The 21,788-nt window shown below is 42.9% G+C and overlaps 1 protein-coding gene across 1 annotated transcript in view; it reads left to right on the top strand.

The window, feature by feature from the left end:
* TLN2 (talin 2) overlaps nt 1–21,788 on the top strand; it is a 438,134-nt gene that overhangs the window by 309,824 nt on the left and 106,522 nt on the right. The window contains exons 23-28 of the mRNA XM_082844286.1: nt 1,346–1,474; nt 2,649–2,762; nt 5,062–5,175; nt 8,512–8,646; nt 10,604–10,732; nt 12,922–13,024. Coding sequence (XP_082700412.1) covers nt 1,346–1,474; nt 2,649–2,762; nt 5,062–5,175; nt 8,512–8,646; nt 10,604–10,732; nt 12,922–13,024 — 724 coding nt within the window. The remainder of the gene's footprint in view (nt 1–1,345; nt 1,475–2,648; nt 2,763–5,061; nt 5,176–8,511; nt 8,647–10,603; nt 10,733–12,921; nt 13,025–21,788) is intronic.

Genomic DNA, 21,788 nt, shown 5'->3' on the forward strand with positions numbered 1-21,788 from the left:
AAAAAATAAAATGACTCTCATAAACTTGCAGAAGAACGCAAAAGGAGCCCAAACAATCCTTTTATATGTGAAATGCAAAGAATATAATTTTTTAGTTGCTAAAAACACAAAAATCAAGACTACTAAAAGTGGTTTAAATTTAAAAGAAGATTCCATCCAAGAGGATGGCAAAACAACTCTGTCACAGATGTTAAAACTGTTCCATTCGGTGTGAATTCCTATGACCTTTTATACATATCGTAGTTCAATGAAAGAGATTTTTGCAAATTGGTAAATTTGGCAAGGTGTTCACATGGAAAATTGAGATGTTTAGAAAATTGATTTCGATAATTGGCGTGTTTCTTTCTGCCTCACAAGCAAATATTATTGCCCGAAAATGTTCATGGGAAGAAACTCATTCATCTGCATACATCCAGTGCTGGTCACAAAGCATCCAGGCCCTGTGAGAAGAATCTTGACTGATGCTTTTATCTCAGGTGGACGTGGAAGACTGGATGTGCTTTAAGTTTTTGTCGAGTTATTGGGCAGTAAAATTATCCTCTCCCTACATTACCTTTAGCCTTTCCCTGCTTCAAAATCCTACCCATCTAACTAAAATCCACTTGGACTCCTAACACACTTTAACCTACAGCAACACAGTAAAAGAGCCATGGGCTTACACAAGGGAAACATGGCCATCGGCTGTGCACAGCACCCTCCTCTTTCCCTGCCTGGATAGGGGCATCGATTTCTCTCATTAGTACAGTTGGGGACCAATTCTACTTGGCTATATTTGCCACCCAGACTCTCTAGGAATGCAATTTCTAGACATGGTCTTTCTTGAACCACAGTGGCTTATAGAATTTTGGATGGCGTTCCCATCCCCCCACTCCTTCCATCCCGGCCCCTGTGTTACGCTGTAATCTTAGCCCATTCTCATTCACCAGTGCCGCAGGACAGGAGAATCTTTCAGCAGCAATATGTGTCTGTCACACCAATTAAAATAAAATTCTCCCTGAGAGATGTGATCAGGAGGGAGATTTATCTTAACATCTTTTAAACCATTGGGTTTCTCACCACAAGGTAATTTATATGGGTGATGAATGCTATGATCTCAAGTGTTTAATTATTTATTTAATTTAATTATTATTGGATTTTTCTTGTTTAGCTGTGCAGTTTGGAAACATCCCCTGGTAGATATTTTTTTGTTGTGAGAGGAAACATCTTTATCATAAAGATACTGCTTTGGCTTCTCTCTTCCTGTTACTTGGTATTCATAGGAAAAAGTAACATAGAAGGCATGAATTCAGCGTCTGTGGCATGCTGCCCCTTGGACCTCTTGGAATCTTTCTTTTCACCTTTGTAGGGAGCTGCAGCCAACCCTGAGAACGAGGACCAGCAGCAAAGACTGAGAGAAGCTGCAGAAGGTCTCCGGGTGGCAACCAACGCCGCAGCCCAGAATGCTATTAAGAAAAAAATCGTCAACCGACTGGAGGTCAGTAAAGAGGCTGGTTTTCCAGGTTTTAGATTTGCATAGAGTCCACTGAAAGAATAAGCGAATTCATAAGGCAGTGCCCCTAGAAAGGAAGCTAAATCAAGATAGACGATGCAGTTTAATGCTTTAGGTGCAGTTTAATGCTTTGAACGGCTGGTTTAGGGACATTGTACGTTTATGTTCAGTGGTTTAGGTCCATTGACACAGTTTGAAAAACTGCTTCAGTTCATGGTTGCACAATGTCAGAATCTTTTCAGAGTTTAACATTCTTGAACAAAATTCAAATTTTCTTTCAGGAGGAACCAGGTTTGTTTTTGTTTTTTTTTTTTTTCCTGGCATTAAGGGATGTACACGGTCAGAAAGGACCTTTAGCTAAAAATGTATATATATTGTTGGAGGTAATACTCTTTCACGACTCCCAGTAGAAGATAGGAACTTCGGAAGACTGGAGATGGGGATAAATAGGTTTGGAAGGGAGTAATAAATACTTCTGTCATCTTTCAGAATGCTTATTTATTCTCGGGGAAGAAAAAAGTAATAGGCACAAATTCTGTAAGAAAATAAATCTCTCTCACAAATGTACACAGGAGATTCTTAGACTAAAATCTGGGGGCATTAGAGGCCAGAACTTGGCTCTAGTGAGGAATCCCTCCATGTGTAATCTGCTGAGTTCTGGAGGAAAGCTGACCTCCTTGTCTGTGGAGGGAGACTAGAGACTAAACACGATTAAGTACGCCAGTGGGGACATCTGGGCCTTTCTGAGCCCAGGCAAGTCAGGAGCCCCAGTGTTGGTGCTTGGTGCTTGACCCAGAGAGCAGCCCATGCTTCTTGTGAGAGAAATGTTTTTCTCCTAAAACATTTAGACTCAGTGCCGCTTATCAGTGGCATCGCGGTCCTGGGACTCGTCCCTTGTCTTTTTGAGAAATGACAGATGAACATCGGCACTTGAGCCTGTCTTTTTCAATTGTCCCAGGGTACTTAAACCAAAGGAAGACAACAAGGCGTGGCTAGGTTAGAATGTCATTGGTGCTGAAAGGGTGGAGTCTGTGCCTGGTGTGCCCTTTCTTGGAGCCGTGCCGTGACCCCCTTTAGTGGAGGGGATTTATATCAATGTGCGTGTGTGTGTGTTTGCACCTGTGAACCCTGCCTCACCTCCTCTTACTGTCCTCCCCAGGTTGCAGCCAAGCAGGCTGCGGCTGCAGCCACGCAGACCATCGCCGCCTCCCAGAACGCGGCCGTGTCCAACAAGAACCCCGCGGCCCAGCAGCAGCTGGTCCAGAGCTGCAAGGTGAGGCACCAGCTGCCAGAGAGCCAGGTCTGCTGGAGGAGACCCTGATAACATTAGAGCGCCCAGTGCCCTGGTAATTCAGTTAAGACTGATCATCCAGGCTCCTAATCCAGTTTGTTCCGGCTCCCACGTTCCAGGTGTACACACACACGTCTGGTTTTTGTCTGTTAAGCGAATGGCCTATGTTTGGAAAGAGAACATGTTTTGCCCAGCATTGTCTTTCCTTTGTCTAGATTCTTTTCCTTTTTGAGAGCACAAGTCAAGGAGGATCAGTGACAAGGCCGTTGAGGGCTCTGAAACGGTAATGAAGCATTGAATTTCCAGAGGGCCTTGCTCCCTTTGAATGGCGGCCTTTGTGTTCAGTCTTCACTCGTCGTGGCAGGGGTGACTTCCTGCTTTGCACTGATGGCACCTGAGGATTTATTCATCCTGTCTGGCCTCGTCGCTGTTGCGCTCTGGTGCTTTCTGTGGTTGCCTCACTGATCTTCCGAGACCTGTCGCCGACGCCGCGCTTGAAGCCAAGGTGCTGCAGAGGGTGCCGTCCACCTCTGCCGCCTTCTCTGAGCGCCCAGAGTTAACTGTCCCGGGAGAGCCCCGAGTGGTGCCAAAGGCACATCTCATTGCCTGGCCATCGCCCACATGTTGACACCATGCCTGACTGAAGTTCCCTGCAGTGCTTCGGTTCGCCGTGGGAGCTGGGTGCAGAGGCATCTTGGATTTGCGTGGGCTCTGAGCCTTCTCTCTCCTTTCTCAAATCTCCTTTGTGAAACCATTCACATGTGAGGGGTGTTGCTGCTTCTACTTCAAAAATGGCTTTACTCCTGTGGGGAGGCCACCCAGGGCCCTCCACGTCCTGAATCCCAGTTCTCTGAGGCTAGCCCCTCCCTGCGGAGCAAGTTTGCTCTGGTGGAAAAGACTCAGCAATGCAGGAGGACCCTGTCCTCGGGGTTGTGCACGTAAAGAGGGTTTTTTTTCTGAGAGCCAGGCCCCTGCTGCGGAGGGAGTTGGCTTCCAGTTGGGGCCTGGCTTCAGCCGCCAGCAGGGGTAGCAAAATGGCATTTCCCCTTCTCAGGGAGCACACGCTACTTGTGTCCAGGAAAAGAGTATGAACCTTCCTCCTACTTTTTATGAACAAACGGAACATACTCAGCCCGTGGGTATCTCTGTCAGGGAATGAGAGCATTACTGTTTATCAGGTTGCGGTGCAGAAGGTAAAGTGGGCCAAGTTCCTGGAGCCAGCAGAAGAGGATGCGAGTGAAATTCTCCTGGAAATTTTTTTTTTTTTTTTGCGGTACGCGGACCTCTCACTGTTGTGGCCTCTCCCGTTGCGGAGCACAGGCTCCGGACGCACAGACTCAGCTGCCATGGCTCACGGGCCTAGCCGCTCCGTGGCATGTGGGATCTTCCCGAACCGGGGCACGAACCCGTGTCCCCTGTATCGGCAGGCGGACTCGCAACCACTGCGCCACCAGGGAAGCCCGAAATTTTTTTTTTAATTTTTGCTGAAATAGCCTCCTGAAAAGAACGTGTCACCAGGGTGGGCTGCTCTTGGGCCCTTCCTTAGCAGTGACGGTCACTGTGCCATGGCCTCTGAGGGCCTGGTTGGTCAGATGTGGCGTGGCGCAAAGGGACAAGCCAGAGGACTTGTAGAGAGGGAAAAGGCCAGCATCTCCTAGGCACTGTGGAAGACGGTCACTTTCAAGTGGTCTCACCTTGGGATGCTGTCCTCCCTCCCCTATCCCGGGCATTGGGTTTTCCCATTTGAGGAGTGAGAACACAGGAAGAGGAACCACAGTGACATGAAAGCTGACAGATGAAACGTATACCCGCAAAGTCAGATATCGAAATGCTGAAGTATGCTGTTAGTTGAGTGCTTCTCTCACTTTCTTCTGATCACTGGACCATATGAATTGAGTTTATCCACCTGTGAATTGGATAGATTCTTGGATGCTAGGGTTTTCAACCCTAACGAGCCAGGATGGTGTGAGCTGCAACTGGGGAAATTGTTTTAAGGCTTCGTTATGGAGAATTGCCTTGTGCTGCGTGTATTGGGACCCGGGGGACCACAGGGTAGAGTGTGTGTGGGAGGAGCCTACCCCCAGGTACTGTGTTGGCATCAGTGTTGGCAAGGGCCCAACGGGCTAAAGCTGCTGAGTGAATCCAGGGTCTGGGCCAGGCACCCCCAGGAGGGAAGGCACATCCACAGAACATTATCGCTGGGGGCGTTTCCCCACACACCCCGTTTTGGTACGTCACCATCCTGGGTGTGCTCAGTTTTCGTTTTCCTTGCTTCTTGTAGGCGGTGGCTGATCACATCCCTCAGCTGGTCCAGGGGGTCAGAGGGAGCCAAGCCCAAGCAGAAGATCTCAGTGCCCAGCTGGCGCTCATCATCTCCAGCCAGAACTTCCTCCAGGTACCACGGAAACATTCACCTCCGTCTTCCCCGGAACCTCAACCCACCCCCACCCCACTGCCCACTTTAGGTGTGCTAGTTTCCAGAATACCTCATGCCATTATTCATAGCCAGGGAAATAAGAATCTGTGAGTGCATCTTCTCCAAAGGTGTGGTGGTTTCTTGTGGCAAATATAGAATGAGTAAGTATTGTCGGTCTTTGTGAAGTGTGGCTAGGTTCATTTTCTTTTTAATTAAATATAAAATGTGAATATTAAGTTGTGAACACTCCCTTTGTACGTACTTCTTTCACATCTCTCGGCACTTTGTCTACTTGGATCTCCTAAACAGTCCATGTGGTTTGGCAAGTTTCTTCCTCATCCCTGTCTATTCAGATCTGTACTTACAGGACCCAGTGATACTTCTATTTGGTTAATTCTTCAAGAGCCGTAGCTCCAACATGCAGGGATACAACATGAAATGTTTATGCTTCCTCACATTTTATCTTCATACATATACAAACGTATTTATGTATGTATGTATTCTCCTGGGATTCACTGTGTATTGACTGTTTTTCATATTAACATTTATATTATGAATATTTGTGAATTTGAATCATATTCTCTCATATACTATACTCATTGTTTAGCTGTTCTGTCATTCGACATACAGGTTGTTTTCAATTATTTGCTGTCATAAACAACCTGTGATATGATGAAAAAAAAACTCTTGGTGTGTGCTCAAATCTTTGTGCCCCTCTTGAATTGTTTCCTTAGGGTAAATTACTAGAACTAGAATTGCAAGCAGCTTATTTTTATCTTTGGGACATTGAGAATTGTGGCTTGGACAAGTTGTTTGTCTTCTGCTGTAGGTGGTTACAGGTCCTAGAATCAGTTGTGTTGTCCCACTGCTGGCAGGATCATAGGGTCTTATGATAGTACAGTGTGGACATGGTCCAGGGGTCACTGTCCCCGCCCTTGTTTTTCCTGTTTCTTTTGTTCTTTTAAGTGTGCTACTGTAGACGGATCAGATCTTAACAAGAATAAAGCCAGAGTCAGAAATAAATAGAAATGGAATCAGCAGATCAACAAGTTTTAAACTTTTTTTAAAGTTTACATTTTAAACTCTTTTCATACATGTGGTAAAATTGCCCTTCCAGAAGGATGAATGAATCTAAATTTACAACTAGCAACATATGGAGCACACTTTTTATTTATTTTTTTCTCTTTGTTTTATTTTATTTTAGTTTTTATTGGAATATAGTTGATTTACAATGTTGTGTTAGTTTCATGTGTACAGCAAAGTGAATCAGTTATACATATACACATAGCCACTCTTTTTTTAGATTCAAATGTGGGGTTATTTTTTTTTTTATTGGAGTATAATTGCTTTACCACGTTGTGTTAGTTTCTGCTGTACAATGAAGTGAATCAGTTATATGTATACATATATCCCCTCCCTCTTAGACCTCCCCCCCATCCCACCCATCTAGGCCGTCACAGAACACTGAGGTGAGCTTCCTGTGCTTTATAGCATGTTCCCGCTAGCTACCTATTTTACTCATGGTAGTGTATATATGTCAATCCTAATCTCCCAATTCGTCCCACCCTCCTCTACCCCCTGTGTCCACATGTCTGTTCCTACGTCTGCACCTCTATTCCTGCCCTGCAAATAGGATCATGTGTAACATTTTTGTAGATTCCACATATATGCGTTAATATACGATATTTGTTTTCCCTTTCTGGCTAATGTCACTCTGTATGACAGACTCTAGGTCCATCCACATCTCTACAAATGACCCAATTTCGTTCCTTTTTATGACTGAGTAATATTCCATTGTATATATGTACCACATCTTCTTAATCCATTCATCTGTCATTGGACATTCAGGTTGTTGCCATGTCCTGGTTATTGTAAATAGTGCTGCAATGCAATGAACATTGGGGTACATGTGACCTTTTGAATTATGGTTTTCTCAGGGTATGTGCCCAGTAGTGGGGTTGCTGGATCATATGGTAGTTCTATTCTTAGTTTTTTAGGGAACCTCCATACAGTTCTCCATAGTGGCTGTATCAATATACATTCCCACCAAGAGTGCAAAAGGGTTACCTTTTCTCCACACACCCTCTCCGGCATATATTGTTTGGAGATTTTTTGATGATGGCCATTCTGACTGGTGTAAGGTGAAACCTCATTGTAGTTTTCATTTGCATTTTGGAGCACACTTTTTAATACCTCTTTTCCAAGTTGGGAAGTCAATCATTTTTTTGAAATGTTTTTGCCAATTTACTTGGTTACGTTTTTATTATTTGATCTTGCATGTCCTTGATTTTCACAATGTTAAACATTTTACACGTTTCAGTTATTTGTTTTTATTACGTGAACTTGTCTATTCATGCTTTTTGTATACTCATTCTGATTTTTCTTATAAATTCTCATGAATTCCTTAAATATTAATAATATTAACTTGTGTCCTTGGTATTTATGATCTGGCACTTAAATTGTTACAGCTCTACTAAGAGCCGTTGTATAGCATACATATTAAAAACCTTAAAATTATGTGTACTTTTTGGTCCAGAAACATTTATACAAAAAAATTATGAACATGTACAAAATTTTAGTTACATAGGTGTTTATCATGTCATTGTTTATTATATTTGAAAACATGGAAAATACTTAACAATACAAGATTGAAAAGTGATAACTGATGTATACACAGGGTATTACATAGCTATGAAAAAGATAGACTATGTGGAACAAGGAGATTCGAAAACAGAATAAATAGTATTATCTTACTTTTGAAAATATATGTGCCTGCACATATGTGCCTTCACCCATGCATGGTGAAATTGTCCTGGGTTCTGAGATGTGAGAGGTCACTCGTTTCATTTTGTGTCCCTGTATTTTTCTAAATAGTCTATTACATATATTTAAGACACAGATTAAAGAGCTGTTCCAAGAAACACAAACATATTTAATAAGAAACTCCCTTTCAAATCTGTTTTAAATAAGAATTTCAAGCCACTAGCTCAATTTTACTTCCCACTCCACCCCAAAAAACACATACTTTTTTTTTTGAATACCTTTATTGGGGTATAATTGCTTCACAATGTTGTTGTTTTTCTATCCATTCAGCCAGTCTGAAGACACATACTTTCTGTTTCAAACATTCCTAGAATGTACTGCCCTAGAGTATCTGATTTCGGTTGGCAATTTTGGGGGGAAACTAGGTGGTTTTAATATTCCTTGTTTTAGGGCAAAGTAAGTTCTGGCTGATAAGGCAGCATTGCTGTTTGGGTCTCTCCTCTGACTCTTGCTGCCCAGGAGCTGTCTTACTTTCAGCTTTTCTCTCCATAGCCTGGAAGCAAGATGGTGTCCTCTGCTAAAGCCGCAGTGCCCACTGTCAGCGACCAGGCTGCAGCCATGCAGCTGAGCCAGTGTGCCAAGAACCTTGCCACCAGCTTGGCAGAGCTGCGTACCGCATCACAGAAGGCAAGTGGACCCTTGTCACGGCAGTTAGCTTGTCAGGAGCGGAGCTTTTAATTCCTTACTGTTGGTGTGACCTGGGTGCTCCCCAGGGCCTGAACACTGCCTGGCATATTTTTTGGTTCAGTTGTCCATTTCATCTGCTTGACCACTAAATATGCTCGTGTGGATTGGCTTTTGCCACTTTTAGCCGCTATCTCCTCGACTTATTTATCACCTTCTGGTTACAGATGACTTTGGTTAAACTATGCTAAGTTGCATACTTCCCCTCCTCCCCTGCCCTGGGACAAGAAATGATCTATTTCTCACAGTCTTAGGGGAGACCAGTCATCAGTTTCTTGGTGCCAGGTAAACTGTGGGCATAGGAAGTGATGATATCTTCCAGGTGTTATCTTGTGAACTTAATAACATTATATAGGCAGCAAATCTATTTTGGAGGATCATCTATATTATCTTTGCCCTGAGAGGTTTCCACCTCTTAAATGGGAGCATTCACCTTAACAAGATCCTCAATAGAACAGAACTGGGGATTAATACGTTTCTGTCTCTGGGATGTGTTAATTACCAAAGGGCCTCATTACTGTACTGTTTGATGTGGTATTAGCATGAAGTTCTAGCATGAATTCATTTTTCCTCATTGTAACAATCCCTTTATAGAAACAGGCAGCCTCATGTATGAGCAAGGGAAGAAGGTTAGAAGCTGATTTGAATTTGTAATATAAACAGTGCACTACATCACCAAAGAAAAATATCTAGAGTTTTAGATTATATCTAATAAAAAAGTTGTTTTGAGCTCTCTTTCTCAAAGAGAGGTCTAGGGACCATCTGCACTGGAATCACATGGGGGCATTTAGGATGCAGGTTCCTGGGCCTCACCTCTGAGCACCCCAGTCAGAATCTCTGGTCATAGAGCCCAAATATCTGCATTTTAACAAGTTTCCTCAGTGACTGAACGACACACCCACCTCCAACAACTGCTTTGGAGCAGTGATCCCCGAAGTGGGACTCAGGCAACACTGTGTAGTGGATTCAGGAAGACTCTTTTTATGATTTTAGTATATAGTGTAGGGGTTAAGAATACAGGCTCTAAAATCAGACCACCTGCATTCAAATTCTCACCTTGCCATTAATTTTGTGACCTGGGCAAGTTACTTAACCTCTCTGCCTCAGTATTGTCACCTAGTAATACTCACACATAGAAATCAATCAAATAGTGTGTACTGCTGCTGTTGTTACTATTATCTAAAAAAGAAAGAGGTTAAGATACACCAGTATTTAATATACTTGTATGTGTATAATTTACTAACATTTACGTGTATAATTTATTAACATGCGTGTTGGGGGTGTGTGATCAAAGCATTTGGAGACCGTTCTAGATGATCACCAGAATGAAGCAGTTTTCTTAGAAGTTTTTATTAAGGAAAAAAATCTTTCATAGCCTTCAGTATGGAACGATAATGGTTTACAATCTAGAAATTTGTAAGGTTGACATAGATCAGTAAGGTTGATCAGTAAGGTTGATCATAAATCAGTAAGGTTGACATAGACTTGTCTGTAGCGTCCTGGGTTCATTTGTTTATTCGTTCCTTCATCCACCCCACGCTTCCCAAGTTTTTGTGTGCACACATACTGTGCTAGGTGCCCCATGTCTAGAACCCAGACACAGTGAATAAGGATCCTCTTAGTTTGAGAGGTACTGTATTTCTGATATAAACAGCTTCAAGGAAAATTTAAGTATATCCAGTTATGAGACACACATACTTGATTATTTAGGGAACTTAGGACTGAGGTCCTGATTGAGCATGGTTTTGTGCTCTCAGGAAATGCTTGTTACCCTTGCTTCCTATTGCTAGATTTGGAGAATCATTGGTTGTATCCAGAAAGGAATTTCCTATGTTGCAAGGCACTGGGGATGCTTTTCCCGAGCAGACTGTTGTGCACATATTCTCAACTCTGTTGACAGGCCCATGAAGCCTGTGGTCCCATGGAAATCGATTCAGCACTGAGCACTGTGCAGACCCTGAAGAGTGAACTGCAGGATGCCAAGATGGCTGCCGTGGAGAGTCAGCTGAAGCCACTCCCAGGGGAGACGGTAGGAGATGTTGGTGGCAGCTGGGGTCTGGGACTCTACCTCTGTTAGGAAGTCACGACATTTTTAGAGTTGGGGGGGAGGGGTGGTCCGTGTGTCTCAGTTTCAAGTGTTTTTAATGCAAAGCCCTAGAATAGCCACATTTCTCTGGAACAGTCTTATGATAGAGATGGCCCTGAGGGGGCCTCTGGTGATGGGCCTGTGTGTACCTGCCTGGGGTGTGGCTGGGGATGACCAGGCATCAGTTCCTATTCATCCCTCTTTTCCATAAACAAGACCTGCTGGCGTTTGAGGCCAGTGTTCTAATCCTGCAGGCTTTTTCTGAAAAGAATGCCCAGGGCAGCTGGAGGAGCTATGTTTAGACCTAGGAGTTCTGGCTTCTTGGTCCAGGTTGTGTCATCCACTAGCTGTAGGCAAGTCCCAATCTCCTCTATGTCTAAAGTATTTTATTTACGAAATGGGTGGCAATTAAGTTATAAACACAGAATATATTTTCAACAGTCGTGTTTTTAAAAAAAAAATTTCCATAGTGCAAGGCACTGGGGTGGGCAATGGCAAAGCACTTTACTCTAGTAAAGCCACAACAGCAAGTGGAATGTTGGCTCCAGAAATCTCATTTGATCACGTTATGATACCTCCTGATGCCTGTGCCAGGGTTTTCTTGGCTAAAATTTTACCAGTCGTCCTCATTTGTATGTACCTCCTTTCCCTCACTCCTGAACGTTACTAATAAAATAGCTTCATTTATTAAGCACCTGTTATGTACTGTGTACACACACAGTCAGCCTAGTTTATCCTGATAGTAACCTAATGAACAAGTGTTGTTCACCCCATTTTACAGCTGAAGAAAAAAAGGTGCCCTGTTCTACTCAATGTTAGCTGGCAGTTAGCATCAGAACCATGGGTTGAACCCAGATCCGTAGGACTCCAAAACCCATGCCTTGACCTTTCACAGTGAGAACTTTTACTCTTAACTACTGCTGCTCTTTGGATAGAAACTAAAAACTTTTAGAGTATAAAAGGACTACCAGAGCATCTAATTTACCATTGAACAATGCCTGGTACATAGGAAGCATTCGGAAAATATTTGTGAAATCAAGCTACCCCTGATTGTAAAAGCAGGAAACTCAGGAAGTCACTTAACTAAGGTGCCCCGGCTAAAGAGAAAGTCAGTATTGGCTCCTGAGCCAGCAGCTTTGCAAAGTGGTCCAGGTATCCCTTTGCAGACTTCTGTGCTCCAGGAGCCCATGACACCTATTCTGCCTTCACATAAAACAACCGGTCAGTTAGAATGCAAGAAACATCATGTAATTTTTAAAGAAATTGTTTGCCCTAAACAAATGTGTGTACTGTGTTATACTGTTGGCTACAGTGGACCAGGCTCCATTTTTTACTTGAAGAAAATGCCTCTCTTAGAAAACATGTTGTGGGGTTAAAACTGCATACATTTCCTGATGCTTTTCTGAACTCTCGCAGCGTGCCCGGAAGTTCTCTTCCAAAATGTTGTCCTCATCTAGTAATTGAATAATTACCCTTACCATAGGGCTTTATTGACTTTATTCTCTGAATTATTTATTCCATTGACAAAGCAAGACGACGTGCTCGTCATGGGAAGCAAGCTCTTTGCCCGTTTCATAATCTCATTTACCATCCCAAACCTCTATTCCTATTGCATTTCCCTCTGGTTAGAACTCCGCAAAGTATAATGATCAAATTGAACAATGTTAATGGTCCCACGTGCCAGGAAGGTGGAACAGCTGGATGTCTGCTCACTTCCTGCTAAGGCATAATTAATTCTCACTAAGGATTTGTTGCAGACTTCTGAATTAGCTTCTGAAAGCATAATACTAATGGCTACCATTTGTTGAGTACCTACGTTAATTCTCTGAAAACCTTCTGAGCTAGATACTGTGATCTCGGGACACAGAGACTGGGAGAGTTCAGTGACTTACCCCAATCTCTCAACAGCTAGCAAGTGGGGAAAGGAAGCAGAGGGCAGGGTGTGAACTCATTTGTTTATCCTGAAGCCTGGGTTCTTTCCCCTCTATCACCCTACTTCTTCTTAGTGCCATTGGTGTATTAGGTGGGAAAGAGTTGAGGCCCAGAAGTTTGATCTGCATTATTTGGGGGCTAAGACTTTAGTGGATGATTTGCCTCTTCTAAGCTGTCTTCCTCCTTGAATCTTCTTACAGCTGGAAAAATGTGCTCAGGACCTGGGAAGTACATCTAAAGCAGTGGGCTCCTCCATGGCGCAGCTCCTGACCTGTGCTGCTCAAGGCAATGAGCACTACACAGGTGAGACTCACACCCTTCGTGATGCCCTGAGGCCAGGTACAGACCACTGGGCTGGTGCGGGGAGTTTGTTGATTTGACAATGAACCTGACTTTTTTATCTCAGCAGTTCAACACACATTTTTCAAGCACTTTCAACATGCTTGTTACTGGGTTTGATGCTAAGCGTACAAAGACTAATCAAATATGATTCCCCCAAACTATTTGAGTCACCCCTATTAGACTATAAGCAGATGGTAATTATAGACCTCTGCAACTGTGTATGTCTCTTGAAATCCCACTAAAGGAGGGAAAGAAAGAAAAAGTCAAAGAAAATGAGAGAGAAGAAAACAAATAAGATCTCAGTGAAGTTGTCGAAGATGGAAGGAGACAGATGAGTGGTAACTGAGAGACCCCAATAAATAAAAACCTAAAGTTGTCCAGGGATAGGGAAGCTAACAAGAAGCAAGCTGATTGGTGCTGCAAAACTCTGGGAGGGTTTGAGCCCTGGAGACACCAGGTACCCCTGAACCAGGAGTACTGTATAAGGAACAGAATGTATAAGGAAAAATACCTGGTGATACAAAAAAAAAAAAAGAATGTTCTCATAGTCGGAAGTCTGTTTCTATCTAAAATGGAGACAACAAGAAGTTTCAGTATTAGCCCATTACTTGAAAATGAGAACTACATCAGGACTTCCCTGGTGGCACAGTGGTTAAGAATCCACCTGCCAGTGCAGGGAACACAGGTTCGAGCCCTGGTCCAGGAAGATCCCACATGCCACGGAACAACTAAGCCCATGCGCCACAACTGCTGAGCCTGCGCTCTAGAGCCTGCGAGCCACAACTACTGAGCCCACGAGCTGCAACTGCTGAAGCCCGCATGCCTAGAGCCTCTGCTCTGTGACAAAGAGAAGCCACCGCAATGAAAAGCCCGCACACCACAATGAAGAGTAGCCCCTGCTCACTGCAACTAGAGAAAAGCCCGCATGCAGCAACGAAGACCCAACACAGCCATAAATAAATAATTAAATAAATCCATCCATCCATCCATCAGAAGAAACCTTAAAGAACTGAGTGGCTCTATAAGTAGGAATCAGGTGGAGAGGAGATGGATTGTTGCTTTTGTTATATAGTAGTACGGCTTGAATGTTTTTTTTTTTTGAAATATACATTACTATTAAAGAATAATATACAGCCAGAGGAGAGTATAAGTCCTAAATGTATATCTTCATGAGTTATCCCAAATTGAATACACCTGAAAAACCCCCACCAAGATCAAGTAATGAGCATTTTTGGCATCCCAGGGGAATTGCTGGGTCATAGGCTGTGCGGCCACTCAGCTACAGTCCTTCCTGCGGTATCTGAAATTTCCACTTGTTCTAGATCCTGGTCACCACATCTGCTTTGTCAATATTAGCCATTCTGTTGAGTGTGTCGTAGAATCATATTATGGTTTTAGTTTACGTGTCCCTGAGGAACAGGGCAGTTGAGGATATTTTCAGTTTATCAGCCATTTGGGTACCTTCTTTTGTGAAGCATCTCTTCATGTCTTTTGCCCATTTTTTTAAAATATGAGTTTTCTGCCTTTTCCTTATTTATTTGCAGGAGTTAGTTGTCACATATATATGTATTTCTTGTATCTTGTGCCTTACCTTTTCACTGTTTTAAAGGTGTTTCTTGATAAACAGAACTTAAATTTTAATATAGTCCAATTTACACTTCTCCTTTATGGTTAGTGCTTTTTGTGTCTGATTTAAAAATGTTGCTTCTCCAAGTCATGAAGATATTCTTCTCTGTTATAGTCTAAAGGCTTTGTTGTTTTACTTCCATATTTAGTACTACGATCCACCTGGAATTGAGTTTTATTTGTGGGCAAACAGGGTCCTAGTGTAGTTGCTTTTGCACCAGGGCATCCATCCATTTGACCCAGCACCACTTTCTGAAGCGACCCTCCTTTCCCCAGTGGTCTTGAGGGCAATTTCATTATAAATTAAGGGCATAAATGTGAGTCAGTTTCTGAACTTTTGCTTCTTTTTCATTGCTTTAATTGCCTGATCTTACCTTAGTACCATACTTTCCTAATCATTGCAGTTTTATACTAAGTGTTAACATCTGATAATGTGAGTCCTCTGTCTTTGTTATTCTTCCTCAAGTTAGTGCTGACTTTCCTTGACCCTTTGTATTTCCACATCTATTTTAGAATCAACCTGTCAATTTGTACCCTCCCCCGCAAAAAAACCCTTTCGCTTGTTTTTTTATTTGTTTGTTTTTTTGATCGGGGTTACCTGAATCTGGGGATAATTGAAATCTTTACATTACTGAGTCTTCTAATCTGTGAATGTGGTATATCTCTACATTTATTTAGATTTCCTTTCTCTCAATACTGTTTTATAGTTTTTTGCATAGAAGTTTTTGTTTTCATTAGAGTGTGCGTCATAAATCTTTTACTTTCATTTTTTCTCTATGCTTATATTTAATGCATGTGTATGCATGCATACCTATGCGTATCATGTAGTTGTTCTTTCAGAGGGGGAGGAGTTGTTTGTTGATGTGACAGTATTTTCCGTTCAATTGGAGTATTTGGTCTGTTTATATATAATATAATTACTGATATATTGAGGTTTGTATTTGTCATCTTACTATTTCTTTTCTATATGTCCTACCTATCCTAGGCTCCTTTTTCTCTCCTTTCTTGCTTTCTTTCAGATTTATATGTGCTTTTTAAAATCTATTTCTCTTCCCTTGATTAGTTTATTAGTTGTACATTCACTGCCTATTCTTTTTTTTTTTTTTTTTTTTTTTTTGGTAGTACGTGAGCCTCTCACTGCTGTGGCCTCTCCCGTTGCGGAGCACAGGCTCTGGGCGCGCAGGCTCAGCGGCCATGGCTCACGGGCCCAGCCGCTCCACGGCATGTGGGATATTCCCAGACCAGGGCACAAACCTGCGTACCCTGCATTAGCAGGCAGACTCTCTACCACTGCGCCACCAGGGAAGCCCCTCACTGCCTATTCTTGAACAACTTTTTGTTCTTTTTTCTTTTTTTTTTTGCGGTACGCGGGCCTCTCACTGTTGTGGCCTCTCCTGTTGCGCCTGACACGCAGGCTCAGCGGCCATGGCTCACAGGCCCAGCCGCTCCACGGCATGTGGGATCTTCCCGGACCGGGGCACGAACCCGTGTCCCCTGCATCGGCAGGCGGACTCTCAGCTACTGCGCCACCAGGGAAGCCCTTGAACAATTTTTTAAAAGTATAATATAAGTTAGTATGTTTACCTCTTCCTGGACAGTGCAAGAATCTTGGGACACTTAAACTTCATTGACCTTTCTTCCAACTCATTCATTGTTGTTGAGTGCTTTAATTCTACATATATTTAACCTCCTCAGTACTGCCTCAAAGTTGTTTCATAGTCAGTATTGATTAAATGCTCCTCCGTATTGACCTTTCCATTGCTGTTCATTTCTTTCTGCATCGCAATGTGCTTCCACCTGGGATTATTTCCTGTCTGCCTAAAGAACTCCCTGCATTAATTCCTTTAGTGTGAGTCTGCAGTGACCAATTCTTTCAGTTGTTGTTTGTTTAAAATGCCTTTGTTTAGCCTCTATTTTTGGTAGATAATTTTACGTGTTGTAAAATTTTAGGTTGGCGGTTATTTTCTTCCAGCATTTGAAGGTGTTATTCCGTTGTCAGCACTTGAAGGTGTTATTCCGTTGTCTTCTGGCTTCCTTTATTTCTGTGGTGAAGTCAGCTGTCGCTTTACCCTTCCACAGGTCATGTGGTTTTAGTTTTCCCCTCTGCTACTCGTTCTTTGGATTTTCTCAGTCTTTGGTTTTCAAGCACTGTGCCTAGAGGAGTTTTGTTTTGTGTCGTTTTGCCTATTTATCCCACTTTGGGTTTTAGTACTCCTTAAAGATGGGATTTGCTGTCTTAGATCAGTTTTGGAAAACTCAGCCACTATATCTTCAAATGCTGCTTCTGTCCCATTTTTTTCTCTCCTCTTTGTACACTCCAGCTACCCCCTACGTTAGATGTTTTCACTGTTTTGTGTGTCTCCTATGCTCTTTTCTATATTGACCATAATTTTTCTTCTCCATGCTTTATTCTGTGTGGGTTTTTTTGGATTTATCTGCAGCTCACTATTCCTCCTACCTTCAAACTCTTCTATTGAGTTTTTAATTTTAAATGTCATATTTTTCAGTTTTATAATAACCTTTTGATGGCTTTCTTGTACTTTCCATTTCTCTGCTGAAATTCTCTATCTTGTCATCTAATTTCTTCAACATAGTTTTTACATTTACTTAAAGTCTAGGTTCAATAACTCCAATGTCAGGATCACCTACCGGCGTCTTGTTATCTGTTTTGTTTTCTGTTTTTTTTTTTTCTCTTCTTGGTTTTCAACTATTGACCTTATCTCCTGATGTTTCTGATTTTTTTTAATTTAATGCTAATCATTGGTATTTACATTGTAGAAATAATTTGAGGCTCTAGATTGTGTTTTCTTCCGTACAGAGGATTAATCTTTTATTTTAGCAGGTGGTTAAAAAAGGAGAAGGTCACCGTAATACGAGCAGAACCGAACTGATTGGATATTGCAAAGTCCATTTCCAGTTTACCTTGTAGGGTGTAGCCCTTCGTGCCTCCTGTCTAAACATCTGTGATGTTTATGAGGGCCATTGTGATTGTTGAGCTCAGAACTATGCTTCTTTTATCTTCCCATCCCCATGCGACTTCAGAAAGTTTTGCTCAGCCTCTCAGTTTCTGGGCAACAGTTTACAAATTAGAAAATGCCTTGAAGGGGGGAAAGCAGTGTTGTACTCACTTCTCTGTACTTTCTTTCTCTTCCAAGGTCTTGGCTTTCATTACCTTGGTTCCTTGGTATCTCTCCAGTGCCTTCAAACAGATGTTTTGTCTGTATTTTTCCAGAGTTTCTAGTTGTTTCTCTGAGGGGGAGGGTTCGTCTGCAATAAGTTATTCTTTCCATCACTATAAGGAAAATCCTCTTTGGTTCTTCAAAAACTGTGTATATTTATTACTTTGAAAATAAGAGCACAGTAGGAGCACAAAAAGAGTTACCACGGCACAGTGTAATATAGTACCTGCAACAGTAAGAATGTACAATTCTGTCCTCATGAGAGGGTGAGGGAACGTTCCACAGCAGAACTGACACCTGATCGGGGTTTGAAGGATTATTACGACTCACTTAGCTTTCAAGGAGAAAGAAAAGTGTATGTAAATTCTTAAAAGCTTAGGGCATATGAGAGATGTAGTTTCAAGAACTTCTACACATTCCTGAAATCTTGCCAGATTTTGTGTAGATGATGAAATGGATTTTTAATGAAGGAAAGACTGCTTCACAAGTTGCGTCATCCAATACTGATAACATCCAGGATGACAGACTGTCTAGTTGATGTCTGAAGAACGGCCTAGAAGTATCCCCATTTCATTTTGGCAGGCGCCAACTAGGTGGTGGTGGCGGACTTGGGAACAGCATCTGTGAAGTCCCAAAGGCAGAAGAAGGCTGATGAAATGAAGTGAGAGGATCCAAGTAAAAGGCAAGGGGGTAGGGAGTAAGAAGATAAGGCTGGGAAGGTCAGCTGGGATCAGATCGCAAAAGGCCTCGTAAGCCAATTTAAATACATTGAAATTGAAGCTCAGAGCATGTGAAAATACTGAAGAATTGCCCTTAATGCACTTTGCCCTTCTTTCCGTGTGCTGATAAATTGGAGGGAAGCAAAGTTGGAGGCAGGGAGACCAGTGAGAAGGTTGTTGCATTCATCCAGATAAGAGTTGTTAGTGGAGATGAAGGATGGATTAAAGAAAAAGAGACCTCACGGTTGTTGGTGTTGGATTAGAAGTTGGTAGGAATGGGAATAGGGAAGGCAACACGGACAGCTCTAAGTTTAGCCTGATAGCTGAACGAAGAGTCGTATGAGTCACTGTGATGGAGACACAGGGTCATTGGCAGGCATGTTGAGGGCTGGAGTTTAGGGATGCCAGGTTCAACTTTATTATTATTATTGTTGTTGGGGGGGCTGCCCTGGGTCTTTGTTGCAGCTTTTCATTGCGGCACGTGGGCTCGGTAGTTGCAACTCATGGGCTTAGTTGCCCCACAGCATGCAGGTCTTAGTTCCCTGACCAGTGATCGAACCCACATCCTGTGCATTGGAAGGTGGATTCTTAACCACTGGACCACCAGGGAAGTCCCAGGTTCAACTTTAAATGGATTCAATTTGAAATCCCTGCAGGATATCCACAGAGAGGTGCCCATTAGGCAGCTGGATATTTACCTCTGGAACTCAGTAGAGAAGTCTGGGCTGGAGATAAATATTTCTAAATGTTTAATAAAATGATAATGATTGAAACCATGGGGGTAGCTAAGTTTGCATAAGGGAAAGTGGTAGAGTGAGAAGAATCTTATCAGATATAACCCTATGGAACCCAAGTATTTCAGGAGAAGGCTGAGCACTAGAAATCCTTGAAAGAAACGAGAACATGCAGCCTTGGAGAGACCATGGAAACCAGGAGAGAGGGATGTCTCTCGACTCACAGAGATCATTGCTGCCTGGAAAGACACTGCAGAGAGGGACTTAAGAAGCATCCACTGGCTTAAGGAAAAACAAGGTCCCTGCTCTCCCTGTTGAAGGCAATTACAGGAAGGTTGAAGAATGGATGGGAAGCAGGGAGAGAGCACGAGTGTGGACAGCTTCTCCCCGGGTGTCAGTTCCCTCGTCCATACCTAAGATGTGTGGGATACTCAGAAGTTAACACATGAGCTGCCACTGGACTAGGTTCTAATGCAGATGTGGTTTTATTTGGCCAGTACAGTGTTCAAAATGCATTTCTTCTCGGCTGGGTACAGTTACATAGACAGAACCCTTTCCAGATCCTTTGGGACAGATTAAAAAATCTTGTATACTTGGTTTTTACCTTGTGAGCTTGATACGTGGTCTAATGCTGTCTACACACAATCTATGTGAGTTCTGATCAGGAGTAATTACTATTACAAAGAATTCCCCTGTATTTCATATGACTAGTGTGTCTCCCTAAGACTGTTGCTGAGTATAATTTGAGATCTAGACGGCAGGAATACTGTGAACGTCATCTGTGCCTTCCAAGGATTGTGGTTATTGAAGCAGGGAGTCTGCTTCAGTGTTTCGCACTGGCACTTCTGGGGTGTGTTGCACCCTTGACTCCAGGAACAATTTTGGGGGGGGGAGGGTGGTGATTGCTCGGAGATATGACTCTGATGATTCTCATCGTTACCATTGAGAATATTGCTGTGAATTCAGCCACGTACAGCCTCGGATGGTCATTTGCTCCCTGGCATCTGGTGGCCTTGTTTCATCCTTTTGTTGGTGTGGCTTCCACTTTGCGGGAAACCTAATGCCGCCAAAGAGGATTCTTGGTGTGCCTTGAGGTTTCACAGTGAGTCCTCAGCAGAAAACACGTGGGGTGGATATACCTCGGCTTTTGGAATTCCGCTCTTCTGGTTTCTGCCTTTTGGAAAAATTGTCTGAGTCTATAAAAGCCTTTTCAGTAAATAATTTTTTCATGAACATGACTTTTCTAATGGCATATGATAAATGTTTTATTCTTCCAAAATAATACAACTCAAATAGAAATAGATTCAAGAGTCCACGTGGTAACGAGGAAGGCAAGAGGAGAGGTCTAGAAATCACAACCTAGAATTTTCAAGGGTCACAGCTGGGATCTCAGCCTCTCCTATAACCTGTGGGAAACTGAGACCCAGAGGGAAAAGGCGGCGGCTGTTTGGTCCACACAGCTTGTCAGCAGCAGAGCTGGACGAGGTCTTAACCGCACCGGGTGGGTGCCCTTCTGAGCAAGGATGTCCTTCCACCCTGGGCCAGAAGCTTCAGCATAATATGAATCGGGAGATTAGGTTTGACATAAACACACTACCATGTATAAAATAGATAGCTAGTGGGAACCTGATGTATAGCACAGGAAGCTCAGCTCGGTGCCGTGTGATGACCTAGATGGGTGCGATACAGGGGGTGGGGGGAGGTCCAAGAGGGAGGGGATATAGATGATTCACTTTGCGGTACAGCAGAAACTAACGCAACGTTGTAAAGCAATTATACTCCAGTAAAAAACAAACAATAAAACCCTCCCTGATGTCTCCAAAAAAAAAAAAATGCAGTGACTCTTCTCTTTGGCTTTTTTCTCTCCTTCACCTTGGCTTTACTTATCTTTATGCGTTCTCCTCTGCCATATAAAACACTTTGTTTAAAATGTGTTCATTCCACATGCTGCGCTCGGAAGTGCCGTGTGATAAATGGTAGATTGGCAGCTTTGTAATTTGCCTTGATTAGATTGTAGAGTTACGTCCCAGTTATGCGACTTCCTAAGTATTTACAGATGAGCCAGTCTGCAACTCTGGGAAGTTGTTTTATGGATTCCCCAGGGCCTTTTGTGTTCTTTCTTGTATTTCGGTGCCTCGTCCCTAGTAAAGAGAGGACCACCTGCTGCATCTGTGCCCACGCGGCTGAAGCAGCGGCGGTAAAGACCACGCTCAGGGGTGCCTAGAGACCATCCAGCCGAAGGCTTTAGATACAGTCACCTCAAAGTGTAGTGAGAGAGCAAATCATCTGTGAATATTTCATGCAGATGTTGTATGTTCTAACAAGAATCCCTTGTAGTTCTCTATCCCAAAGAACACTGTGCAGAGTCTGACCCCGAAGTTAAGAAACTAACCTCAGATCTAAAGGTGTGTCCGCGGTCAAGATGCTTCTCAGCACTGGGCCTCATCTGAAATGGTTCGATGAGATG

This window comes from Leucopleurus acutus (genome assembly GCF_964270905.1).
Source record: "Leucopleurus acutus genome assembly, chromosome: 1".
NCBI classification, from domain to species: Eukaryota; Metazoa; Chordata; class Mammalia; order Artiodactyla; family Delphinidae; genus Leucopleurus; species Leucopleurus acutus.